Source organism: Hydra vulgaris, chromosome 03 (assembly GCF_038396675.1).
Source record: "Hydra vulgaris chromosome 03, alternate assembly HydraT2T_AEP".
NCBI lineage: Eukaryota > Metazoa > Cnidaria > Hydrozoa > Anthoathecata > Hydridae > Hydra > Hydra vulgaris.
This window is the reverse complement of record NC_088922.1, coordinates 61,308,080-61,329,365: the sequence shown is the minus strand read 5'-3', so window position 1 is coordinate 61,329,365 and position 21,286 is coordinate 61,308,080. Positions and strand designations below refer to the sequence as shown.

At 27.3% G+C, this 21,286-nt stretch overlaps 1 protein-coding gene across 3 annotated transcripts in view; it reads right to left on the bottom strand.

Annotated features, from left to right (window-relative positions):
- Positions 1 to 1,616: 1,616 nt before the first annotated feature.
- The window catches only part of LOC101239448 (uncharacterized), a 57,110-nt gene continuing 37,440 nt past the window's right edge, over positions 1,617 to 21,286 (bottom strand). For all 3 annotated transcript variants that reach the window (XM_065793913.1, XM_065793914.1, XM_065793915.1), the window contains 16 exons: positions 17,810 to 17,969; positions 16,756 to 16,819; positions 16,586 to 16,671; positions 16,310 to 16,406; positions 15,936 to 16,123; positions 15,743 to 15,840; positions 15,231 to 15,326; positions 15,058 to 15,130; positions 14,762 to 14,848; positions 14,427 to 14,504; positions 13,888 to 14,004; positions 10,013 to 10,072; positions 9,725 to 9,913; positions 9,387 to 9,475; positions 2,059 to 2,136; positions 1,617 to 1,895 (listed from right to left, as the gene is read on the bottom strand). In XM_065793913.1, the coding sequence (XP_065649985.1) occupies positions 1,700 to 1,895; positions 2,059 to 2,136; positions 9,387 to 9,475; positions 9,725 to 9,913; positions 10,013 to 10,072; positions 13,888 to 14,004; positions 14,427 to 14,504; positions 14,762 to 14,848; positions 15,058 to 15,130; positions 15,231 to 15,326; positions 15,743 to 15,840; positions 15,936 to 16,123; positions 16,310 to 16,406; positions 16,586 to 16,671; positions 16,756 to 16,819; positions 17,810 to 17,969 (1,756 nt within the window). In that variant the 3' untranslated portion in view covers positions 1,617 to 1,699. The remainder of the gene's footprint in view (positions 1,896 to 2,058; positions 2,137 to 9,386; positions 9,476 to 9,724; positions 9,914 to 10,012; positions 10,073 to 13,887; positions 14,005 to 14,426; positions 14,505 to 14,761; positions 14,849 to 15,057; positions 15,131 to 15,230; positions 15,327 to 15,742; positions 15,841 to 15,935; positions 16,124 to 16,309; positions 16,407 to 16,585; positions 16,672 to 16,755; positions 16,820 to 17,809; positions 17,970 to 21,286) is intronic.

Sequence of the window (21,286 nt, the reverse complement as noted above, 5' to 3'; positions counted from 1 at the left end):
AATATCATTTGCAAACATGATACGTAAAAGATTTGAGGCCTTATACAGCTTATTTAAGTAAATTAGGAACCAAAGCGCCCCTAGAATAGAACCTAGTGGAACACCACATAAGATATATATATAATTTTTTTTTATATACATCATTACAATAGTTAAATGATTTTGATTTGATAAATAACTTTGAAACCATTGTAAAACCAGAATAATTTATCGGTATTGTTTAAGTTTAGGGAGCAAAAGATCATAATCTACAGTATCAAATGCTTTGGATAGACCAATAAAAATATGAATTAAGAATTTTCAGAAGAAAGGGAGATTTTGCGTACAAACTGGATACTTGCATGTTCAGTTGAATACTTTTTAAACCGAATTGATTTTTTTATAATAGATTAATGTCAATAAGATTGTAAATTCTATTATAATTCTTTGTTAAATTTTTATAAATTATAGATAAGGTGGAGATCCTACAAGAGAAAAAAATTTAAAATGATGAGATCAAATAATAAGTAAAATAATATAAAATGCTTTTTACCATTCCCGTATTTATCTTGAACAAGCCACGTTAAAATGATTTCAAAAAAATTTAATATTAGAATGTCTACAGCATATAAACTGTCTATATAATGTCTATATATACCATTCCAGAAAATTTATTTTATTTATTTGCGTTTTAATAAAAACTTGGCACAGGATGTCACTGATTGAGACACTAGAGATTTACATTAGAGATTTTTCTAATTTTTAATCGCGGTCATTACGAGTGTAAGCGGTCATTATGAGTGTAAGCAATAATTCCTCTTTTAAATGTTCTTCAGTCAAAAGAAATAATTTTATAGTTATGAATATGGAAAAATGAATTTTTTTTTCAGATGACTTATCGTCACACCATGTTACTATAATACAAATTATGTTAAACAAAAACAACATTCTATATTTATAATTTAAATTTATATTTAATTTTTCATATACTTTTTATAAATTATATTTAATATTTAAAATAACTACACACATTTTAAGTAGCTATTAAATAACAAAAATTTTACAATCTATACTGAGGTTAGTGAGTATAACATACATATTAGAGAGTATAACATATATATCAGAGAGTATAACATACATATTAGAGAGTATAACATACAATTACTCAGATTAGTAAGTATAACGTAATACATATATTATAAACTAAAGTAAAAAATTTTCAAATAATTTTTACTATAAATATAACTAAATAAAAATTTAAACATATTAAATGAAACAGAAAACAAATTTTGCTTAATAATTTTTTTTTTATATTAAAAAAAAATTAAAAAATTAAAAAAAAAAATTAGGCAAGTTGAAAAATTCTGCCCATAATTCTCTTATTTTTATTTATTAGTTTTTATCAAGAGCATATATCATATATATCAAGAGCATATATCATATATATCAAGAGTATACATCATATATATAGTAAATTTTTTTTTTATTATATAGTATTACTTATAATATCAACTAATTAAAAAAATAATTATAATAAAAAATAGCAATAAATCAAATAACTTGTAATTTAATAATACAAATAAATATTATTATAAACATAGAAAAAAATTATAAATAAAAAAAGAAAAAACGATGAATTTCGCTAAATAAAAAATTAAACGAAAAAATACAGCAAAGGCAAAAAAAAATTAAATAAGCAAAATTTATCCGTTTTACTTTATTAACTAGCTACGGAATTTTTTAATGTCTTCTTTTTTTTGTTAAGTTGTGCTTTGTAGGGAACTTCTGCTTTGAAAGAAACTTTTGCTTTGGAGGAAACTTTTGCTTTGGAGAAAACTTTTGCTTTGGAGGGAACTTTAGCTTTGGAGGGAACTTCTACTTTAGAGGAAACTTCTTCTTTTGATTTTAAACTTGTGCTAAATGAAAACAATAAGAGCAAAATAAAATTTCTTCAAAAATTCAATAAAAAAGTTAAAAATCAGAAAAAATTTAATAAAAATGTAAATAATATAATATAGGAAAAGAAGTAAAATATTATAAAAATAAAAAAATAAAATAAATAATAACAATAAAAAGCACTTGTAAACTTCGTCTAATTCCAAGTTCATTTTTGAGTCATTTACGCTATTATAATAAAGATCTATTTCTTCTTGAGATCTGAAAACATAAGATAAATCAGGTTACAAAAAAGAAAAAAAAGTCTATATATATATATATATATATATATATATATATATATATATATATATATATATATATATATATATATATATATATATATATATATATATACATATATATATATATATATACATACATATATATATTAGAGATGGGAAACGAACCAAACCCAAACCGAACGAACCGAACTAGAACCTTATCTACGATAGAACTGAACCGAACCCGAAATTTAGTTGTTACTAAACCGAACCGAACCCGAACTTTAAAACTGTTAGGAACGAACCGAATCAAACCAACTGTCCTTACCCTAACCAAGCCAAATAGAGGCTTGAAAAAGTGAAAATTTTGCAATTCACACATCATTACAATACATATCATAATACATAACCTAATGCATAACATACCACGAGTTAGAATTATTTTGTTCTATCTCTAATTTTAAGTGTTAAAAGAAAATGAGTTATTAATTTTAGTAAGTAATAATTACTTTTAAAATATAATTTATTTTTAAACTTTGTTCTAAACAATTTGTTTAAATCAAAATTATTTAAAGCATAAGTTATTATTTCTTTAAAAACTAAGCTATAATTTTAAGTATTTTTTACTTTTAGAAAAAAATCAAAAGTTTTCTCCCAACGTTTAAAATGGGAAATAAAGCAAAATAATTCTAACCTCACGATAAGTCTACAATTCATAACATTACTAACTAAAATGGAAATATTGTTTCTAAACATTTGAAATATGGAGGTGTTGTTAATGTTCTGAGTTTTTATTAATGATTGCAATAATTACATAATATTTTAGTAATAATGAGTAACAGTAAATTAACTTGTAAATGGAATAAAAAAGAGTTGGAGAAATTGATAACAGACGGAGCGGCTCGCTTAGTACCTGCATCATGGACAAAGAGTGAATGCTGGACACGCTTCCGCTGCGTTGAAGTTGGGGATGAGGTTTGTTGTTAGACTTACTGCATATATAATTATTTAGTTTTAAAAATATTTCAATAAATCAATAATCACCTGCATCTCTCAGGCATTGCATATTGCACACAATGCCAAACTGAGCAGCATTCAGGTTTGATAATTGAATATCAAATGCTAAATAGAGTCAATTGACCGTAGTTACAATGCATTTTATTTTATTTTTGTATAACTGTGAGTAATCATGTTATGATCAACTGGTTGTCAAGGAGTTTGCCGTTTGTAAGCAGTGTGGATTTTGGTTGTCAGTACCAATTGGTCATACTACAACTTTACAAAGACTTATGTCTTTGTAAAGTTGTAGTATGACCAATTGGTACTGACATCACACATCAATAAGATCAATTCAGAACCTGGACAATTAAAAATGACAAGCTTTTTACCTAAAAAGACAGAGGTTAGTAAATATAGTTAGCAGATCTGGCTTTTTTCTATTTACTGTTTTAACTTTTCACTTGTTACTTGCTGCGATTGATAGCAAAATATATTTGTTACAAGTTGTTAGCAATATTTTAGAAATACAATGTTTTTTGTAGTACAAAAAAAAGGCCATTATGTATTGCTATGTATTTAATGTCTATTGTTTATTGCTTTATACTTTACAGGTTCCTAAACACATATGTGAAAATGCTCAGCATACAGCCCTGTACATGATTGAAAAAGAAATTTAGCCATTCTTGTGTGTTTAGAATGATGGGTTCCGTCACTTTGCTCAAACAATGATTGAAATTGAATATAAAAAGTGACAATTTAGTATTTGTGACTGATTATGGGAGTAATATGAAGTCGGCTCATCGCAACGATGTTAGATTTAGCTGTGCAGCTCATAATCTGAATTTAGCTGTTGAAAAAGCTTTGAAATCCCCTAGTGCTAATTTAGTTCATAAAATGATCAAGACTTCAAAGGAAATGGTGGGCTACTTTAAACATAGTGGGAAAAACTAGGAACTAAATAACACTCTCAAACAGGATGCTGCGACTTGTTGGAACAGTCAATTTTTTCTTTTGCAATCATTGTCATGCCAGTTAGATCATGTCAAGTCAATTCTTGCTGATTCAAAGCATTTTTACAAACTTGAGCAACTGAACAACGTTAATGAAAAATTGTTGCATGACGTCGTAGAATTTTTGAATATCTTTCACAAGGCTACTGTACAATTATCACATGACAATGTGCCGACGTCCCCTGATGTATGGCCAATGCTATTTTGTCTTCTGTCAGTCTGTAAGATCAACAGTTCAGACAGCGACAGTGTGCATGACTTGAAGGCAGCTTTTCTCTCCAGCTTGAATGAAAAGTATATTATTCATGCTTTGCACAAGCTATCAATACTTATTGTTCCTTCTTACAAATACATGTCTTTTGTCAACACAGAAGATCGCAATTTTGTTTATTAAGAGATGAGATAGAGATGATTTAGTATGATGGACAAAATTATTTCTTCTTCAATAAATCAGGTGATACAAAAGGACTCAGGCAATACAGATATAGACAGCTTTAGTGAATGCAGTCATTCGGATCAGCTGCCTCCGTCAAAAAGAATAAAGCTGACCCTGAATTGTATGATTTGCTGGCAGACTTTAAAACAGCTGCCACTCCATTGTCTAATGCCGACAGGAATGACACAAGACATGAGCTTGACAAATACTTGGCACTGCCCGTGACAGCATGTGATGCATTGCAATTCTGGAAAGACAATGACCTTGAATATAAGTTTCTGACGATGGCATTGATTGGTAGAAAGTTGTTGGCTATTCCTGCTACAAGTACTGCCAGTGAAAAAGTGTTTTCAGTGTGTGGGGTGACGATGAGTGAGCGCAGGGCTCGCCTAAACCCAGAAACATTGGAAATGCTGATATTTCTCAAATACAACATGCAGCCCTGATTACTAGACTGACAGTAGGCTACTTAAGCTACAGCTATCTGTGCTCAGAAAGATACTGCTTTAATGTTTTGTGCACTTTAACTGCAGCTATTAGCAACTGCATTGTTTTTTGAACTTTTGAAGTTGCAGTATAAAAGCATTGCAAACTATTTCAAGTTATTTTTCTTTTGTTATTCTTTTCTTTTGTTATTCACCTCTTCAAGGTCGAGAAGGCCACTACAGATGAGGAGGCTACTTAACCCTCTCTTAACTCTATAACTCCGAAACACGAACCTTGACGAACAAGGCCGCTGCGCGTAGAAATAAGTTGATATTAAGTAATATAATATTAGTAATATTAAGTAATTAAAGTAATATAATAAAAATTAAAGTAATATTAAGTAATAAAATTAAAAAAAAAAAAAAAATTAATTAATATTAAGTAGTTAAAGCATTTGCAATGCTTTAACTACTTAATATTACTTTAATTTATTTGTGTTTTATCATTGTGGATGTAAAGCTTTGTAACTAGTAAAAAAACAGTTGTATTGTATCCAAACTGAACCCGAACTGTGCTTAAGACCAAACTGAACCGAACTCAAACATTAGATATAACCGAACCGAACTTAAAATTTTAAAAAAGGGTTCGATTCCCATCTCTAATATATATATATATATATATATATTGTTAATACAAATACATAAGATGCTAAAATGTCTACATACACAACATTTCAAAGTGGTTTGTGCGTGACCTTTTTCAATATTTTGATGAAATAAATGTCATTTTAGTCATTAATAGGCAAAAGTTCATTCATTTATGCTACAGGAAATAATGTTTGAGAAAAAAAATCAAATAGTCATCACCTTAAAATATATACATACATGTATATATATACATGTATGTACATATATACATGTATATACATACATACATGTATATACATACATACATGTATATATATACATACATATATATATACACATGTATATATATGTATATATATGTATATAAATATATATATATATATATATATATATATATATATATATATATATATATATATATATATATATATATATATATATATATATATATATATATATACACACGTATGTATACAGCAGCGTACAAAAGCAAAAGTACAAAAGATTCAGTTAATATTTTTTATGGTTTTGCTTATTTTTAAGCAGTGCCTGGACCCTTGAAGGCATCCCATGAATAAGTTTCGAGCAAAGCTTACGGATTTCGTTGTCATGATGCCAGACATTAATCAAAGTCTCGGTCAGTTCCATCTTGTTTCTTGGTTTCATGCTTCCTACTCTTCTTTTGACAATCTCCCACAGGTTCTTTATGGGGTTCATGTCAGGTGAATTACCTGGCCACTGCAGAAGCTTAATGTGGTTGTCAGCTAAGTATTTCTTGACTGTCTTCGCAGTGTGACAAGGTGCTCCATCTTGCATAAAAGTGGACGGTCTCTGTCGACACCATTTGCCAGTTGAGGCAGCAGTTGTGTTTCAAGCACCTTCTTGTATTGAACTTGATTCATGGTGCCTTCAACAATATACAGTCGACCAGGCCCACGAATAGAGATAACTGACCAGGCCATGACATACGTTGGGTGCTTTACTGTCTCTGCAACACAGTCAGGATGAAATTCTTCACCGGGTCTCCTACGTACATAGGCTGCTTTCTGTAAAAGGATGATTCATCACTTAAACACACCTGACTCCAATAATTTTCAGTGAAACTCTTGTGTTGCCTTCCCCACCCAAACGTATCTTGATCATTGCCAGAGTCAGCTTTGGTTTTCTGCGTGGCCATCCAGCTTGTAAACCATTCACAACTAATTGTCTTCTGACTGTTCTGGTACTCAAATGTACATTACTTTTTTGTAATTCTTTCTGCAACATCTTGCTTGTTGCTTTACGGTTTCTTATACAGCATTTCATGAGGTACCTGTTGTCTCGCACAGACATTGATTTTTTTCTGCCACAATTGCCAACACGGTTGCCTTGTAATTTTTCACCAGTCTGCATCTTCTTCATTCTCGATACCGATTTCTGACTTATTCCAACATTTTTAGTAATCTCCTTTTGCGTGAGTGATGTCTCTCGTAGATAAACCTCAACTATGGCCAATTTTGTCGGTGACAAGTCAGCAGCTTTTCCCATCTATTAAAAGGACATAAAATGCTTTATTAATTAAACATGTTTCTTCATTTTTAATGTAGAACATAAAAATAAATAAAAGATTGACCTTAATGTTATGTCAAGCAACTCTTATTAATGTACATTTTTATTTAATTTCTGCTTATAAACATCAAACAAATAAGAAAATACTGACCTCTAACAGATAGCAGGTGACCAAATTTTAATATTCAATTTACAGTTAAAATTTTCAATAAAATGGATCTTGAGCGAAAATAAAAATAAATTGCACTTATTATCACTTAAGCAACATTGGGCTATACATGGAGTAACTATATATACATTAATTTAATAACTAATTTGTGCCAAGGTAGGTATATTCGAAAATTATCTCGGTTTTGTAGCCTAGTCTAATAATTTGGCCACCACTGTAGAGATAACTTTAAAATGAAAAGTCCAATTTCTTTTAATTTTCACTGGAATGTCAAAAAATTAATTACAATTCTAAAAACAAATTCATTTTTACTAAATCTAAGCAACCTAATCTTAAAAGTTCATTTTATTGAAATATGCCAGTGCAAAAGTATCTGAAAAGATAAAAATACTTGAAGTAGATTTTTTTTTTAAACATTTTTAAAATTAAAAATGTTGTAATTTAGAGTAAATTTTCTTAAATACTTCGTCGGAAAACCCTTAGCATTGATTACTGTTTGACAGAGACAAGGCATTGAGTCCACCAGCTTTATAATCACATTATTGTCAATTTTTTCCCATTCGTGTTTCAGAATTTTAAATAAATCATGTTAACTTGTTGATTTTCGACCTGAAATTTGTCGATTAAGGTATTCCCGTAGATGTTCAATAGGATTAAGGTCAGGACTTTGTGAAGACCATTCCATTAATCGAATTTTTTTAATCTTGAAAAAGTCTTTCATAAGGGTTGAAGTGTGGTTTGAGTCATTGTCCTGCTGAAATATTCATCTTCGAGGCATTTCGTCTTCAGCATGTGGTAACATAACATCCCTAATGATATCTTTGTCCATATTTTTGTCCATTATGCCATCAATCAAATGGATAGAACTGACACAATCTCTATTGAAGCGATCCCAGACCATAATGTTTCCACCATGCTTTACTGTTGGTAGCTGGTATTTAGGATTGTTTTAAGGCATTTGGTACAAACATATTTAATACCATCAGATCCAACTAACATAAACTTAGATTCATCACTAAAAAGTACTTTCGACCATTGTTCTCTTGACCAATTCAAATGCTCATTAGCAAATCTCAAGCCTGCTTTTTGATTCTTTATAGAAATAAAAGGTTACTTTGCGGGATATCTTCCAACACTACATTTTACATTATAAAATTCTTTCATTTCAGCATTTAACAAGGCAGCATTTTTGTGTGGATTATTTTTTGTCGCACAAATCAAAATTTTATCTTGTATTTCAGATGTAATTCGAGGTCTTCCTAACTTTAGAGAGATTCTATTGTTATTTCTTTCTTTATATATTTTATATATATCCCCTACTGTTGATTTTCCTATATCAAACTGATCCATTATGTCTCTTATAGTTCTGCATCGTTTAATTGCATGCAATACCACTTTTTTGACAGCTTAACTTGTACATTTTTGCTTTGTCATTTAAAAAATTTATTCAAAACAATCTTCTTTTTAATTAAAAATACATTATATTTTATTTACCGTTATTAAATATTAAATAAAAGCCAACAAAAGCATTGGAATTTTATTATTTTTATTCTGCTCGGGAACTTTTGCACACGCATATTTGAATAATATGAACTTTTAAGATTAGGTTGCTTATATTTAGTAAAAATTCTTATGTTTTTAGAATTGTAATCAATTTTTTGACATTCCAATACAAATTTGAAATAAATTAGACTTTTCATCTCAAGTTGTCTGGCGTACTTGTCGGGTTACTTTTGCATGATATTGTATATATACACACACATATATAACTCATGTTTTTTTTAAACGATATATAAGTTTAATTCCATAAAAAGCTACATACAAACCTCTTTTTTAATATATTATGATTAAATAATATCGCAATTATGTATGTATGTATGTATGTATGTATGTATGTATGTATGTATGTATGTATGTATGTATGTATATATATATATATATATATATATATATATATGTACAAAATTTACTGTAATTAATGTAAATAGATAAACTATAATACTAAACTCTTACAAAAGATTGGCAAGATCTCTAAGTAACTTAAGTATGTCTGATACTTCAACAAAACGATTAGAATGTAAAATCTTGATAAAATTGAAGTGCTGAATAAAAAAACCAAGTATTAATAAAAACAGTATTAATGATAATATCCATAAAACAGCATACATATGTAATAGTAATATATGGCACCATAAAAATAAATAAATATGGCACCATAACAAAGTAGAATATTAACAGCATAATTGTAAAATATCGACCAAACATAAAATATAATCTTTTAAATAAAATTATTTACTGTTTTGAAAAGGTTAACAGTTAAATTCTAAAACTTCTATAAATGAAGTATCAACCTCAGAAATCATTTTCTTATAGGAGAAAACTTTGTTTTCTTTAAACTGATGATGTAAGCCAAGATGATATATATGCTCAGTAATTTCATCTTCGTTAAAATAAATATCAAAAAGCAATTGGTCTGTAGTAGGGTAAAGAAAAATCTTGCAAAAAGATTGAAATCTATGCAAATGTGATTTGAGAGAATCCTAGAATAAAAATTTTCCAAAAAAAAGTTAAAAATAAATCAAAACGCTTTGATAAAACATTGAATTTATTTCACTTGTTTTAAAGTCAAAAAACCATACCATGGTAATAGTTTTATTAACATCAACAAATGTGCTGTTTCTTAAAACTTCATTCATTTTCTAAGTAAAAATTATTATATAATCAGAATTTTTGGTCAACACCAAAAGTTATTTTACAGATTTTAGAAGGCTTTTTTAACAACAATAATAATAACAATAATCATATAATAATAATAATAAAAATAATACTCAAAAAAATAACTTAAGTGCACACATAATTACTTAAATAAAGAGAACAAAAATATATCAGCGTTAAAATCAAATTGAAAATTATGTAGTATAATACCATACTCTCGTCAGTAAATGGATATAGTATTGACCCTTACAAGGATTCAATACTCTGGTATATGACGTTTTAAATGTTTTAATGCTGATTTCTAGAAACCCCCATTGGGGTATCATCCTCAAAACAAGCAAACAAAACCCACCTCTACGTCGGTGTCAAAACCATGTTATGTTGAGAGGACATGCCACTGCTAAGCCAAATACCCTAACATGTTCCATTTTAAACAAAGTACACTAATATACTTTTAAGGAAGTTAATAAAACACGTTGCGCAAGTAGTAACATTAGAAGAAAAAAACTTATAAGTGACATTATTCCTAAGTACTAAAGTACAAATTTAAGGCAAACAAACACACAATAAAATAAAAAATATTTAAGATAAAAGTCTAACCATAATTTGATATTGAATAAGAATAAGTCTTATGAAGGATATTTTGCGCAATGTTAATGTGCAGTTTATAAAGCACATGTAAATTGTAAAATTGTACACAGGTGTTGTATGACATATTTTGCGGTTAATCAATGAAAAGAAAAATGTCCATCAAGTTAAGCCTCAGTAAATGATAATGCTATTGGTCAGAGAAAGTGTTACTTGATTGGAAGATGAAAGTGTAAGGTGATTGGTTAGTAAATTTTTGTGTTTGGAGAGCATAAAAAATAAAAAATATAGAAAACATCTGAAAGTGTTCTAAACTATTAAGAGAAAAGATTTTGACTTACAAAATTAGTCAGGGGGAAGGGTAATGCGAGATTCAAGATTTACAATACAATGGAAGTTCTTATTAGTCTCTTAGGCCCAGATACATGACAAAATACATTAAAGTAGATAAATTTAATTTAATAATTTAGTTTTTTAAGTAGATAAATTTAAGCTTACGAACTGCAAGGTTTGATTTTAAATATAATTAAATTAGTTTTAAGCGGCTTGAACTAACGTGTATTTATCAGAATGGTTTTAGCAATGCACAATAAACTAAAAAAGGCGTAAATTCACATGAACAACCTTATCAGATAATACCTTTACCACACAAGATTACCAAAAATAGCCAAGAGAACGCCCAACAACATTCAGGAATATAATAAAACAGACTTGCAAGATGGAAAGCAACAAAAAAGGATCACCGAGTCTGCCAAGGAAGGGCCAGTTGGAAACTGACCTCCTCAAATCGTTGACTGATTGGCAACAAGGCTTCTTTGCTAATACCTTCACTATGCAAACGTAGTATTAGTACTTTAACATAGATTTAAGTAGAAACATGCAAGTGCATTTTTCAATAAGCAGCCTTTAATGATATATAACCAATAAAAGCTGGATTGAGACTGCCTTTTCGATGAACTGAAAAATTCACACTACCATCTACCTAAAACTTTCTTGATGGTTACTTATTATGTTACAGTAGTGTCATAATCTACAACTTTTAGTGGCTAAAAGTTTTAGTGTCTAGGTAGAAAAAATAACTTCAAACTGATATACAACAAAACTCATTGTTGTCTTTTATTTAGCTCAAGGTTGCTGCTCAACAATTCAAATTTAATCAACAACATAGTAATGTTCTTATCTACTATTAAAATAATATAAATCAAAATAAATAAATAAAGCCACCATCTTTGCAATTGAGTTGGTGGTCTGTGTGGTTTTACTCATAGTATTCTACCACATTAAATTTAAATTGAGCAACTCCCAACAACCTCCTCTGTGATTAACTGTCAGCTAATTAGAGTGTACTACTGCCTGGCCTCATTAATTTAAATTTAAATTCATGAAATAATGTTAATGTTAACACCTTTAAAAATAGATATAATAAATTCATATATTAATTGTAAAAATAACTATGATTGATTTAAGAATTTTGGAATTTAAAAAACAAACACAGCCTAAAGCATAAAGAAACACTGTTTTATATTGTAAACAATATTTGTTGCTAATAAATTTGACTCCTCTAGACCAAAGAAGCCACTACAATTAAGGTTATTCATTTTTATCTACTTTCTCCACTTTTCCACTTAACCAATGTTTTGTATTTGCCCTTATAGACAGGACCAACTGCTTTCAAGAAAAATCATTCATGCTCATTTTTCAGGGTAATTTTTTTGTGTTTAAATAAAGCTTTAATAGGAAAAGATCAATCGATAATGAAATCTTATATCATTGTGAAGCAAATAAAAATTTATGTTTAAAATATTTAAAGATAAATTTGTGCAGCACCTTTAAAAAAAATGTGCATCACTTGTATGGAGTTATAATGGAGAATTAATAGCTAAAGATGGTCATAATCTTAATGAAAATAGTTATTATTGCAAACCATGTTTAGGAATTGCAAAAGCTAATATTCATTCAGTAAAATGGTCAATTTCTAGTGGAAGCATCAAAAATCATTTATTTTTAGTACACACAATTGTTACTGATTAAATCTTTACAAAGAAAAAAATTTAATAAGAAATTAGTGCAGCACAAGTAGTTCTGCATCAAAAGCAAAACTTGATTCGTGACATTGCACTTTGATAAAACTTGATTCGTGACATTGCACTTTGGTTTTGTACTGACTTGTTGTCACTAAACCTTGTAGAAAGAATTGGTTTTTTAAATCTTTTGAAAAAATATTGGTATAGTCACTCCATCACCTTCATCATTGGCATGTGGAGTTTTAATTGATATGTTTGAAGCAACCAAGACCAGTAAAAGATGTTTTAATATTCAAAGGTTGGTTCATTACTCTTTGATGGTTGTACAGATAAATACAAAAGACTATCATTTATTAGTATTAAATGTTCAGTAATAACAGGTGAATGGAATTGAAAAATATTCACTTGAGCCTTACCAAACAGTATAGGGAATTGCAGTAGGAGTAATGTTTATAGTGATGTCGCAAACATGAAAAAGACTTCTAGACTTCTGAATTGTGGAAAACCTTAACATTGTTTAGCTTATGTGCTAAATTTACTTTTGGATTCTGACGGTCTCAACTAATGTCCTGAAGTCTAACAATTGCTTAAAAAATATTGAAATTTTGTAAAATGTTTGAGTTTCAAATCAATTGTTCTTATTATTGTTTCAAATCATCTGTACAGAAATAATTGCAGAAGTGAAATAATTTGTTAATCTTGAGGAAAAATTCCCAATTCAAGCAAATTAAGTAAGCCCAAATAACAATCCTATCATTTCAGATAGTGAAGATGAGTAAAAAGAAAATGCTAGAGTTAAGAAATTAACACTGCACTTCCAAAATATGATCATAACAGACACCAAAGTCTAACCAAAGAAGTCAATAGTTATATTGTCTACCAACAGAAGAAGAAGAAAATAACCCTGACAAGTTTAGAAAAAAACAACCTCAAAAAAATTTCCTTATCTGGCATATTTGGCAAGTGAATATTTATGTATTCCATTAATCAGTGTAGCAAAAGAATATATGCTTTCAACTGCTGAATTGATTGTCGATTCTCAAAGAATTTTCTATAAGTAGTATGTATGTATGTATGTATGTATGTATGTATGTATGTATGTATGTATGTATGTATGTATGAATGTATGTATGTATTTATGTACGTTTTTAAAACGATGGGGGAAAAAAATTTAGAAACAAACAAACCTTTATATAATCATTCACATAAGACACAAGTTGTTCCTTTTTTAACTTTTGAGCTTCTGTTAAAATTCCAATAATGAAGTTTTTTAATAAATCAAGCAAAATTTCATTTGAAGACAGCTTTATTGAAATAAAAAATAAAATGTTATACAAAAATAATCAACACTAGCAAATAAAATGTAAAATGTTATATAAAAATAATCAACACTAGCAAATAAAATATAAAATGTTATATAAAAATAATCAACGCTAGCAAATAAATTTAGTTTATGCTTATAATTTCATTAAAAAAAATTTAAGCAAAATACTTAAAGAAAAATTGTAGTCATTCGAAATATTTCATTTAAGAAAGTGATAAAAATAAAAAATACATTTGAGCTGGTATTAAAAGAATTAATTTATTCAGATTAATACTCATTTAAGAAAATAAATATTAACAAAAAAACTCTTGCTCAAAGGTTGTCAATACCTTATATTTTAAAATAAAATAGTTATAGAAGAAAAGGTGAAATATTTCATTAAAAATTTTAGGAAATACATACCTCTTCATTGACATTAACATTTAGATTATTTGTTTTGTATAAACCCAGAAGCACATCTTCACTATCATATGAAGAATCCTGTATATTTTATTTTGAAAAAATATTCTATTAACTAATACTATTGAGCAAAAAAAAAACATTTCTCTGTATTACAAGTGAAAAACTAGAGACAATAAGTCAAAATCATGTTTATTTCTAAACTTAAAACAGAAATTTTTTGCTAAAAACTTTAAACTTGCAAGTATTTTTTCATTATTGTAAACAAACATGAAATTATAAAAGCATTATAATTAAGTAAAAACTCCATGTTATTTGTAAAGTCTAAAACTGTTTACCTTGATAGCTTCAAAGATAGAATCTATTGATTTGTTGAGATTGACCATTTTATCCTTCAATTCTTTTTTTAACCAAACATGATGTATCTTAATTTAACATTAAAATTAAAAAAAGAAGTACTATAACTTACTGTTAAGAACATACTGTTAAGAACTTACTGTTAAGAACTTACTGTTAAGAACTTACTGTTAACAACAAATAATAAAAAAAAAGATTACTATGTAGCTTAAGTCTGTAAAATAAATGCAAGAAATAATCAAAACAAATAATGCAAAACCAAAAACAAAATACTGACCTTTTCTTTTCCAATTATGTTTAAGACATTTGCTTCCATATCTATAGCTTTGATGTGGTCAACAGTAGAAAACCTTCATAGAAAAAATAAAAAATAAAAGTTAAACATTGAACAACTTGCAATGTATATATTTCAATCATTTTAGATCTAATGATTAATTTATTTAAACTTACTTATTTATAACTGCAAACAATATTGCTGAAGCTGAGTCTGACCAAAAATTTTCCCATGAAATCCAAGCTACAGGCCCAGAACAATAAACTGTGCATCTAAGAACAATAAACTGTGCATCTACAAATATTTATTTAGCTTAACATAGTTGAAGAAAATATACAAATATTGTTGCATTATTTTGCCGTTTTGCTTCATTTTTTTATACTTTGAATAAACTTTTCTTGATTAATAAAACATTTAATTGTTAAATAAAAAAAATAAAAATAACAAAAAAAAATTATTCTAATGGTGGATGCTTTTTTATTTGTACTAAGTTGTTATAATGAGGTTCTTAAAAATTCAATTTTTTTTGAAGATATACTATTTAATATATTTTATTCTAAACAGCCTAATTATAGGTAAGCGTGGGGATGGGGTAGCATTACAAAAGAGTGATGCTATCTATGATTAAATGAAATAGAACAATAAAAAGAAACAAAAATAAGATAAACCTCACAAAAGATTTACATACTTAACCAAAATTTGAGTTTGAATAACTGTATTTGCTAGTGTTGATTTGATAGAAGAAAGTTTTTGAAATGATGAGTCATGTAATTGTAAAATGTATTTCTAGCAAAAAAATGTTAAGTTAAAAAATTTATCTTTTTATTTTAAACACAAAACAAAATTCTATGTCTACTTGCAAACAAAAAACAAGATTCTACCTCAACTTGCAAGCAAAAACCATTGTTCATTAAGGAAAGTTCATTAAAACATTCAAAAGATTCATTTCTTAAAAATTGAATAAGATCAACAAGACAGTCTTTTTTAAACCTTATTGCAAACCATTCTTCCTCATCTAAGCTCTTGTCATTTAAACTAACAACACGAGTTTCGTTTAATGAAACATTTTCTGTAAAAATAAACACATACAACTAGTATTGATGCATATAACATATAGATATATGCTACTCATATAACATATAGATATATGCTATATATAGATGCTAAATACATGCTAATATAAATACTTAAAATATTTCATATAAAAAATAAGAAAATAATTAAAACAAAAAAACAAAAAACAAAAACAACATACGAATAAGATTTTCTGAATGCACATTTAGACGTGTTACAAAGATATTCATTGTATTTTGAAGAAATTCTATCAACATGTTATTTATCTCAATCATTTTCTACAAACAAATTTTACAAACTTTATTTCTGTTGGCTTAAAGTTAATTATTCATAGATTTAGCTGAATACTTATTTTATTATTAGAACAATAAATAAAAAGAGGTTAAAAATTGTTTACTGTAAAGAGAATCTATCTTGTATGTATATACATTAAAAAAGTTTTAATATAAAATCTCACACAGTGGAAGTTCTTATTAATTTCTTTCATCATATGAATAACATGTGCTGCACACTTTAAACAGGTCTCAGTATTGGCAACAAAATCTGTTTTATAGAAGATAAATAAAAAACATAAAATTTTGAAAATCTTTTTGTTAAAAGTAAATAATAATATAAAAATACTTCTACCAGTTTGTGAAAACGATGTTGATGAATTCCATAATAAATCTAAAGATTTGACGCTTTCTCCAAACTGTAAATGACAGAACATTAACATTTTTTAATTTATACCAACATACTGTTAAAAATTGTAATACAATGTATGTGTGTGTTTGTGTTTATATATATATATATATATATATATATATATATATATATATATATATATATATATAAATATATGTATATATAAATATATGTATATATAAATATATATATACATATATATATATACATTTATAAATATATAAATAAATACATAGGTTTACCCATGAATTATGTGGGTATATATAATATATACATACATACATACATACATATATATATATACATACATACATATATATATATATATATATATATATATATATATATATATATATATATATATATATATATATACATATATATATATATATATATATATATATATATATATATATATATATATATATATATATATATATATATATATATATATATATATAGATATACATATATATACATATACATATACATATATTGTAATTTATTTGATGTCTTTTGATGTCAAATTAACGTGTACATCTTTTGAATTGATATTGCTAAAATCAGGTAATTTAATTAATTTAAAATTATTATTTGTTCAAATTGCTTTTTTTTGCTTTTGTAACTTTTGCTTTTACATTACTAAAATGTAATATATTTTTTTTAAATTTGTTTAACACATATTGTATTATTATATTTTAAAGTGGATTTTTTTTGATTTAGCTTCATTTAGAGATCTTCTTTTAGAGTCTGACATCAGACTAAAATAGGAGGCTGCCAGGGGCTTCAGTACATACATTGACTGACTAAGTAGGGAGAACTTATTTATCAACTAAAGAATACTTCTTTATCAACTAAGGAGTACTTCTTTATAAACTAAAGGTTTGGGTTGGGGCAGCAACCATTTTTTTAATTATTATTTGACTTTTTTCACCTTTTTCCAAAAAAACGTTCTCCAAAACATGAAAAAAAAAAAAAAAAAAAAAACTTAACCTACTAAAGCATTTATTTGATGCAAGTAACACAATAATTGTTTTTCTTCAAAGTTCTCAACCAGAATGTATGATTGTTTTTCTAAATAACTTGTTACATGCTTTAATTCTTCAAGAAAAATTTCTTCAAATTGCTTTGAATGACTTTTAGTAATATACTGCTTTCTAAATAAAAATTAGGAATATAATAAGAAAGAGCAAAAACATTTATGAAGCTAATAATGTGTTTAAATCACTTTAAATACATTAACTTAATATTTTAAACAAAAATGAAAGCCCTTAGAAAAAAAGTCCCTTAAAATTAATTATTAATATCATATTTTTAATTAACTAAATTGATAAAAATGTAGTTTATTTTTTTAACAAATTCAAGAAGTTCAAAAAATAAAGTGCCATAATAGGGTTAGTCTGATGAAGAAGAAGTATGAGATAAAAGTTTTAGTGAAACCATAGCATGTTCCAAACTACACAAAGGAGAATAAAAAGAAGCTGAGCATATGCTAGGGTAAAAAATAAAACACAAACCAAGGAGTGTAGTTAAATAATTGGGTTGTTAACTATTTGAATTGTGAGCATCAGTACGAGCAGAGTCAGCGGTACTAGAGCCCAGTCATTTATTGTAATGAGCAAATAAGTCAACAATAATAATATTATTGGCTTATGGATAAAGTAAAAAAAGGATTAGTCAGTTTATTCAAAACTAACATCCAAAAGAGTGCAGTCTTGGGGAAAAAAAAAGATATAGACCAAAGAAAAAGATGATCCAGTGAAGAGGTGCAAAAACACATAAAAGAATAGCTGAAGGTTTTAAACCTAATTTCACATAAATAGGTGAATTGATACATAAGTTTTGCTTAGGCTAAACATGTGATTATTATAATTTTTGCAAATTAAAGGATAATACTAATTAACAGTCAAAGTTGTAATAACAGAATTTAAATTAAATTTAGGTTTCAAAAAATATAATAAAATAATATAATCAGTATTTAACCAATTAAATAACATAATACAATAGAAAAAATTTTCTCAATATAATATTTTTTCTAAAAATGAAATACATTTTTTAAATACATGTTTCAAAAGTGTAGTAGAATGCTAGAAATACTTATACAGAAATTTTAAAATTTTCTATAAAAATTGCCATCAATGATTTATTTTCTATGTAAATAAAGCAAATAACACTTTTTATATCAATTTCAATAAATTAACCATACATTTATAGCTAAAGTAAAAAATCATAGGGAATTGATTTAGGAATACTAAGTAAACAAATATTCGACTTAAGGTTTTATGATAGTGACATATCAAGAAGTTATTTAGGGACTCTAATAAATAAATTTTCCACAGATGTTTAGAGTACCTTTTTTTACATGCCTCATTGAATAATTACAATTCTTTGCTAATAGTTGCTTTGTAATAATAAGTTTTCAATATTTTTTTTAAATTCCTAAACACATTGTGGCCACAAAATTTAAACAATAAAATTTGAATAAAGAGTTTTAAATTATTGAAAAATTTGACTTTAACAATAATATTCAGGTAGTTTTTAAGCCTTTTTATTTTTCAAAATTGTATCATTTGAATAGAATAAAACAATATAAAAGTAATTATGTAAATTACAAACAAAAAGTAAATAAACAAAAAAAGTAACCAAAAGTTTTAAAAAACCCTGGAAATCTTTAAATTAAAAAAACCATTATAAATCGGGCACAGTTAATATACAGATATGCTAAAATTTGTAAAACTTAGTAACTATAAAATTATTAAAAAAACATAACAAAGAAAAATCTTTTGCTTTTTAGAACTAAAAGTCCTGCAAATTTAGATTAGTTTCTGGCAAAATACCAACCTCAGTTGATGTACACACTAATGGCTAATTTCAGCAGTATGTCTTTAACAATGTTTCATGCAAAGTGAAGAGCAAAAAATATTTGTATACTTTGTGTAATAAAAACAATTAAATATTTCTCATACTTATGTTTTGAATAAACTAAAAAACTATTTTTATGTTTTAAATACTTTTAGTATTATATACATTTCTAATAGTCGATTTTTATTTAGCAAAATATTTACAAAGATTAAATTTAAGATTAGTTTTAAATACCTTAAAACTAATATTAATATAGACCCTATCCAAAGTAATTTAAAATTTTCCACAACCAAAGAGAATTTTGATCTTTGCAGAAATTGTTTTCGATTTATAGAAAAAGAAGTTAAACATACTTGCACAAAGTTAGTCAAGCAAAGGAATTTCATACATATTGTATAACCCACCTCACCTGTGACTAAAGGAAAAGTTTTGTCAACAACTATCAACAATTAGTAACTAACAATACAGAAATAAAACTGTATAGTACACAATCTATACAATGTATACTACAGAATTCAAAAAGTATCTTATTTATTAAAAAAATTTATTATTTTTAACATGTTTTTATAACTTACTAGTGACTATAAGTTGCTAGAGATTGGCCAATATCTATGAATGAATTGGGGAAGAAAATCTGCTGAGACTTTTGTCTGAACTTGTATTCTTGTGAAACTACCTTTACAAAAATATTTCATGGAATTCCATCAGTAAACCATGGTTTTCCTATTTAAATTGAAATTCCAAATTCCATACAATGCATCACATTTAATATGATTTGAACTAATATTCAATATTAGTTCTGTTAAGTTGTTTTTGTCTTTTTGTTGATGCAACCATTCTAGTCAGGATTTAAAGGGTGTTTTTTTTAGAGGTATAGAATTTTAAGTTGGCATTACTGTTCAAGATGGCGACCGATTTAACAGGGGACAAGTGATTTATTCTCAGTTTGGTTTGGCAATTCATCATGAATAGACTCACGCCTGAACAACGCTTGCAAATAGTTCAATTTTATTTCGAAAATAATGGTTCTGTGCGGAATACGTATCGCGCTCTACGTCCATTTTATCCTTGACAAAATCATCCATCAGAGCAGTTAATTCGATTAACCATGGAACGTTTTCGCACCACGTTTACTCTTATTGATAACTCGCATCCCCAGAGACGCCGTACGGTGCGTACAGAAGAAGCTATTGCTACTGTAGAGCGTAGCATTGCGGAAGACCCGAATGAGTCTATCTGCCATCGAGCACAGGAATTGGATCTGTGTCCATCCAGTGTATGGAAGATTTTGCGGAAGGATCTTGGTATGCGTGCTTACAAAATCCAACTCGTGCAAGAATTGAAGCCAAACGATCATCAAGCAAGGCGTAGATTCGTCGAATGGGCCCAAAACGAGATTGCCGTTGTTCCCGATTTTCAAAAGCGAATTTTCTTTAGCGATGAAGCGCACTTCTGGTTGAATGGTTACGTCAACAAACAAAACTGCCGCATTTGGAGTGAAGATAATCTTCAAGTGTATGTCAAAACACCGTTACATCCAGAAAAAATGACTGTTTGGTGCGCTTTATGGGCTGGTAGAATCATTGGTCCGTACTTCTTCAAAAATGATGAT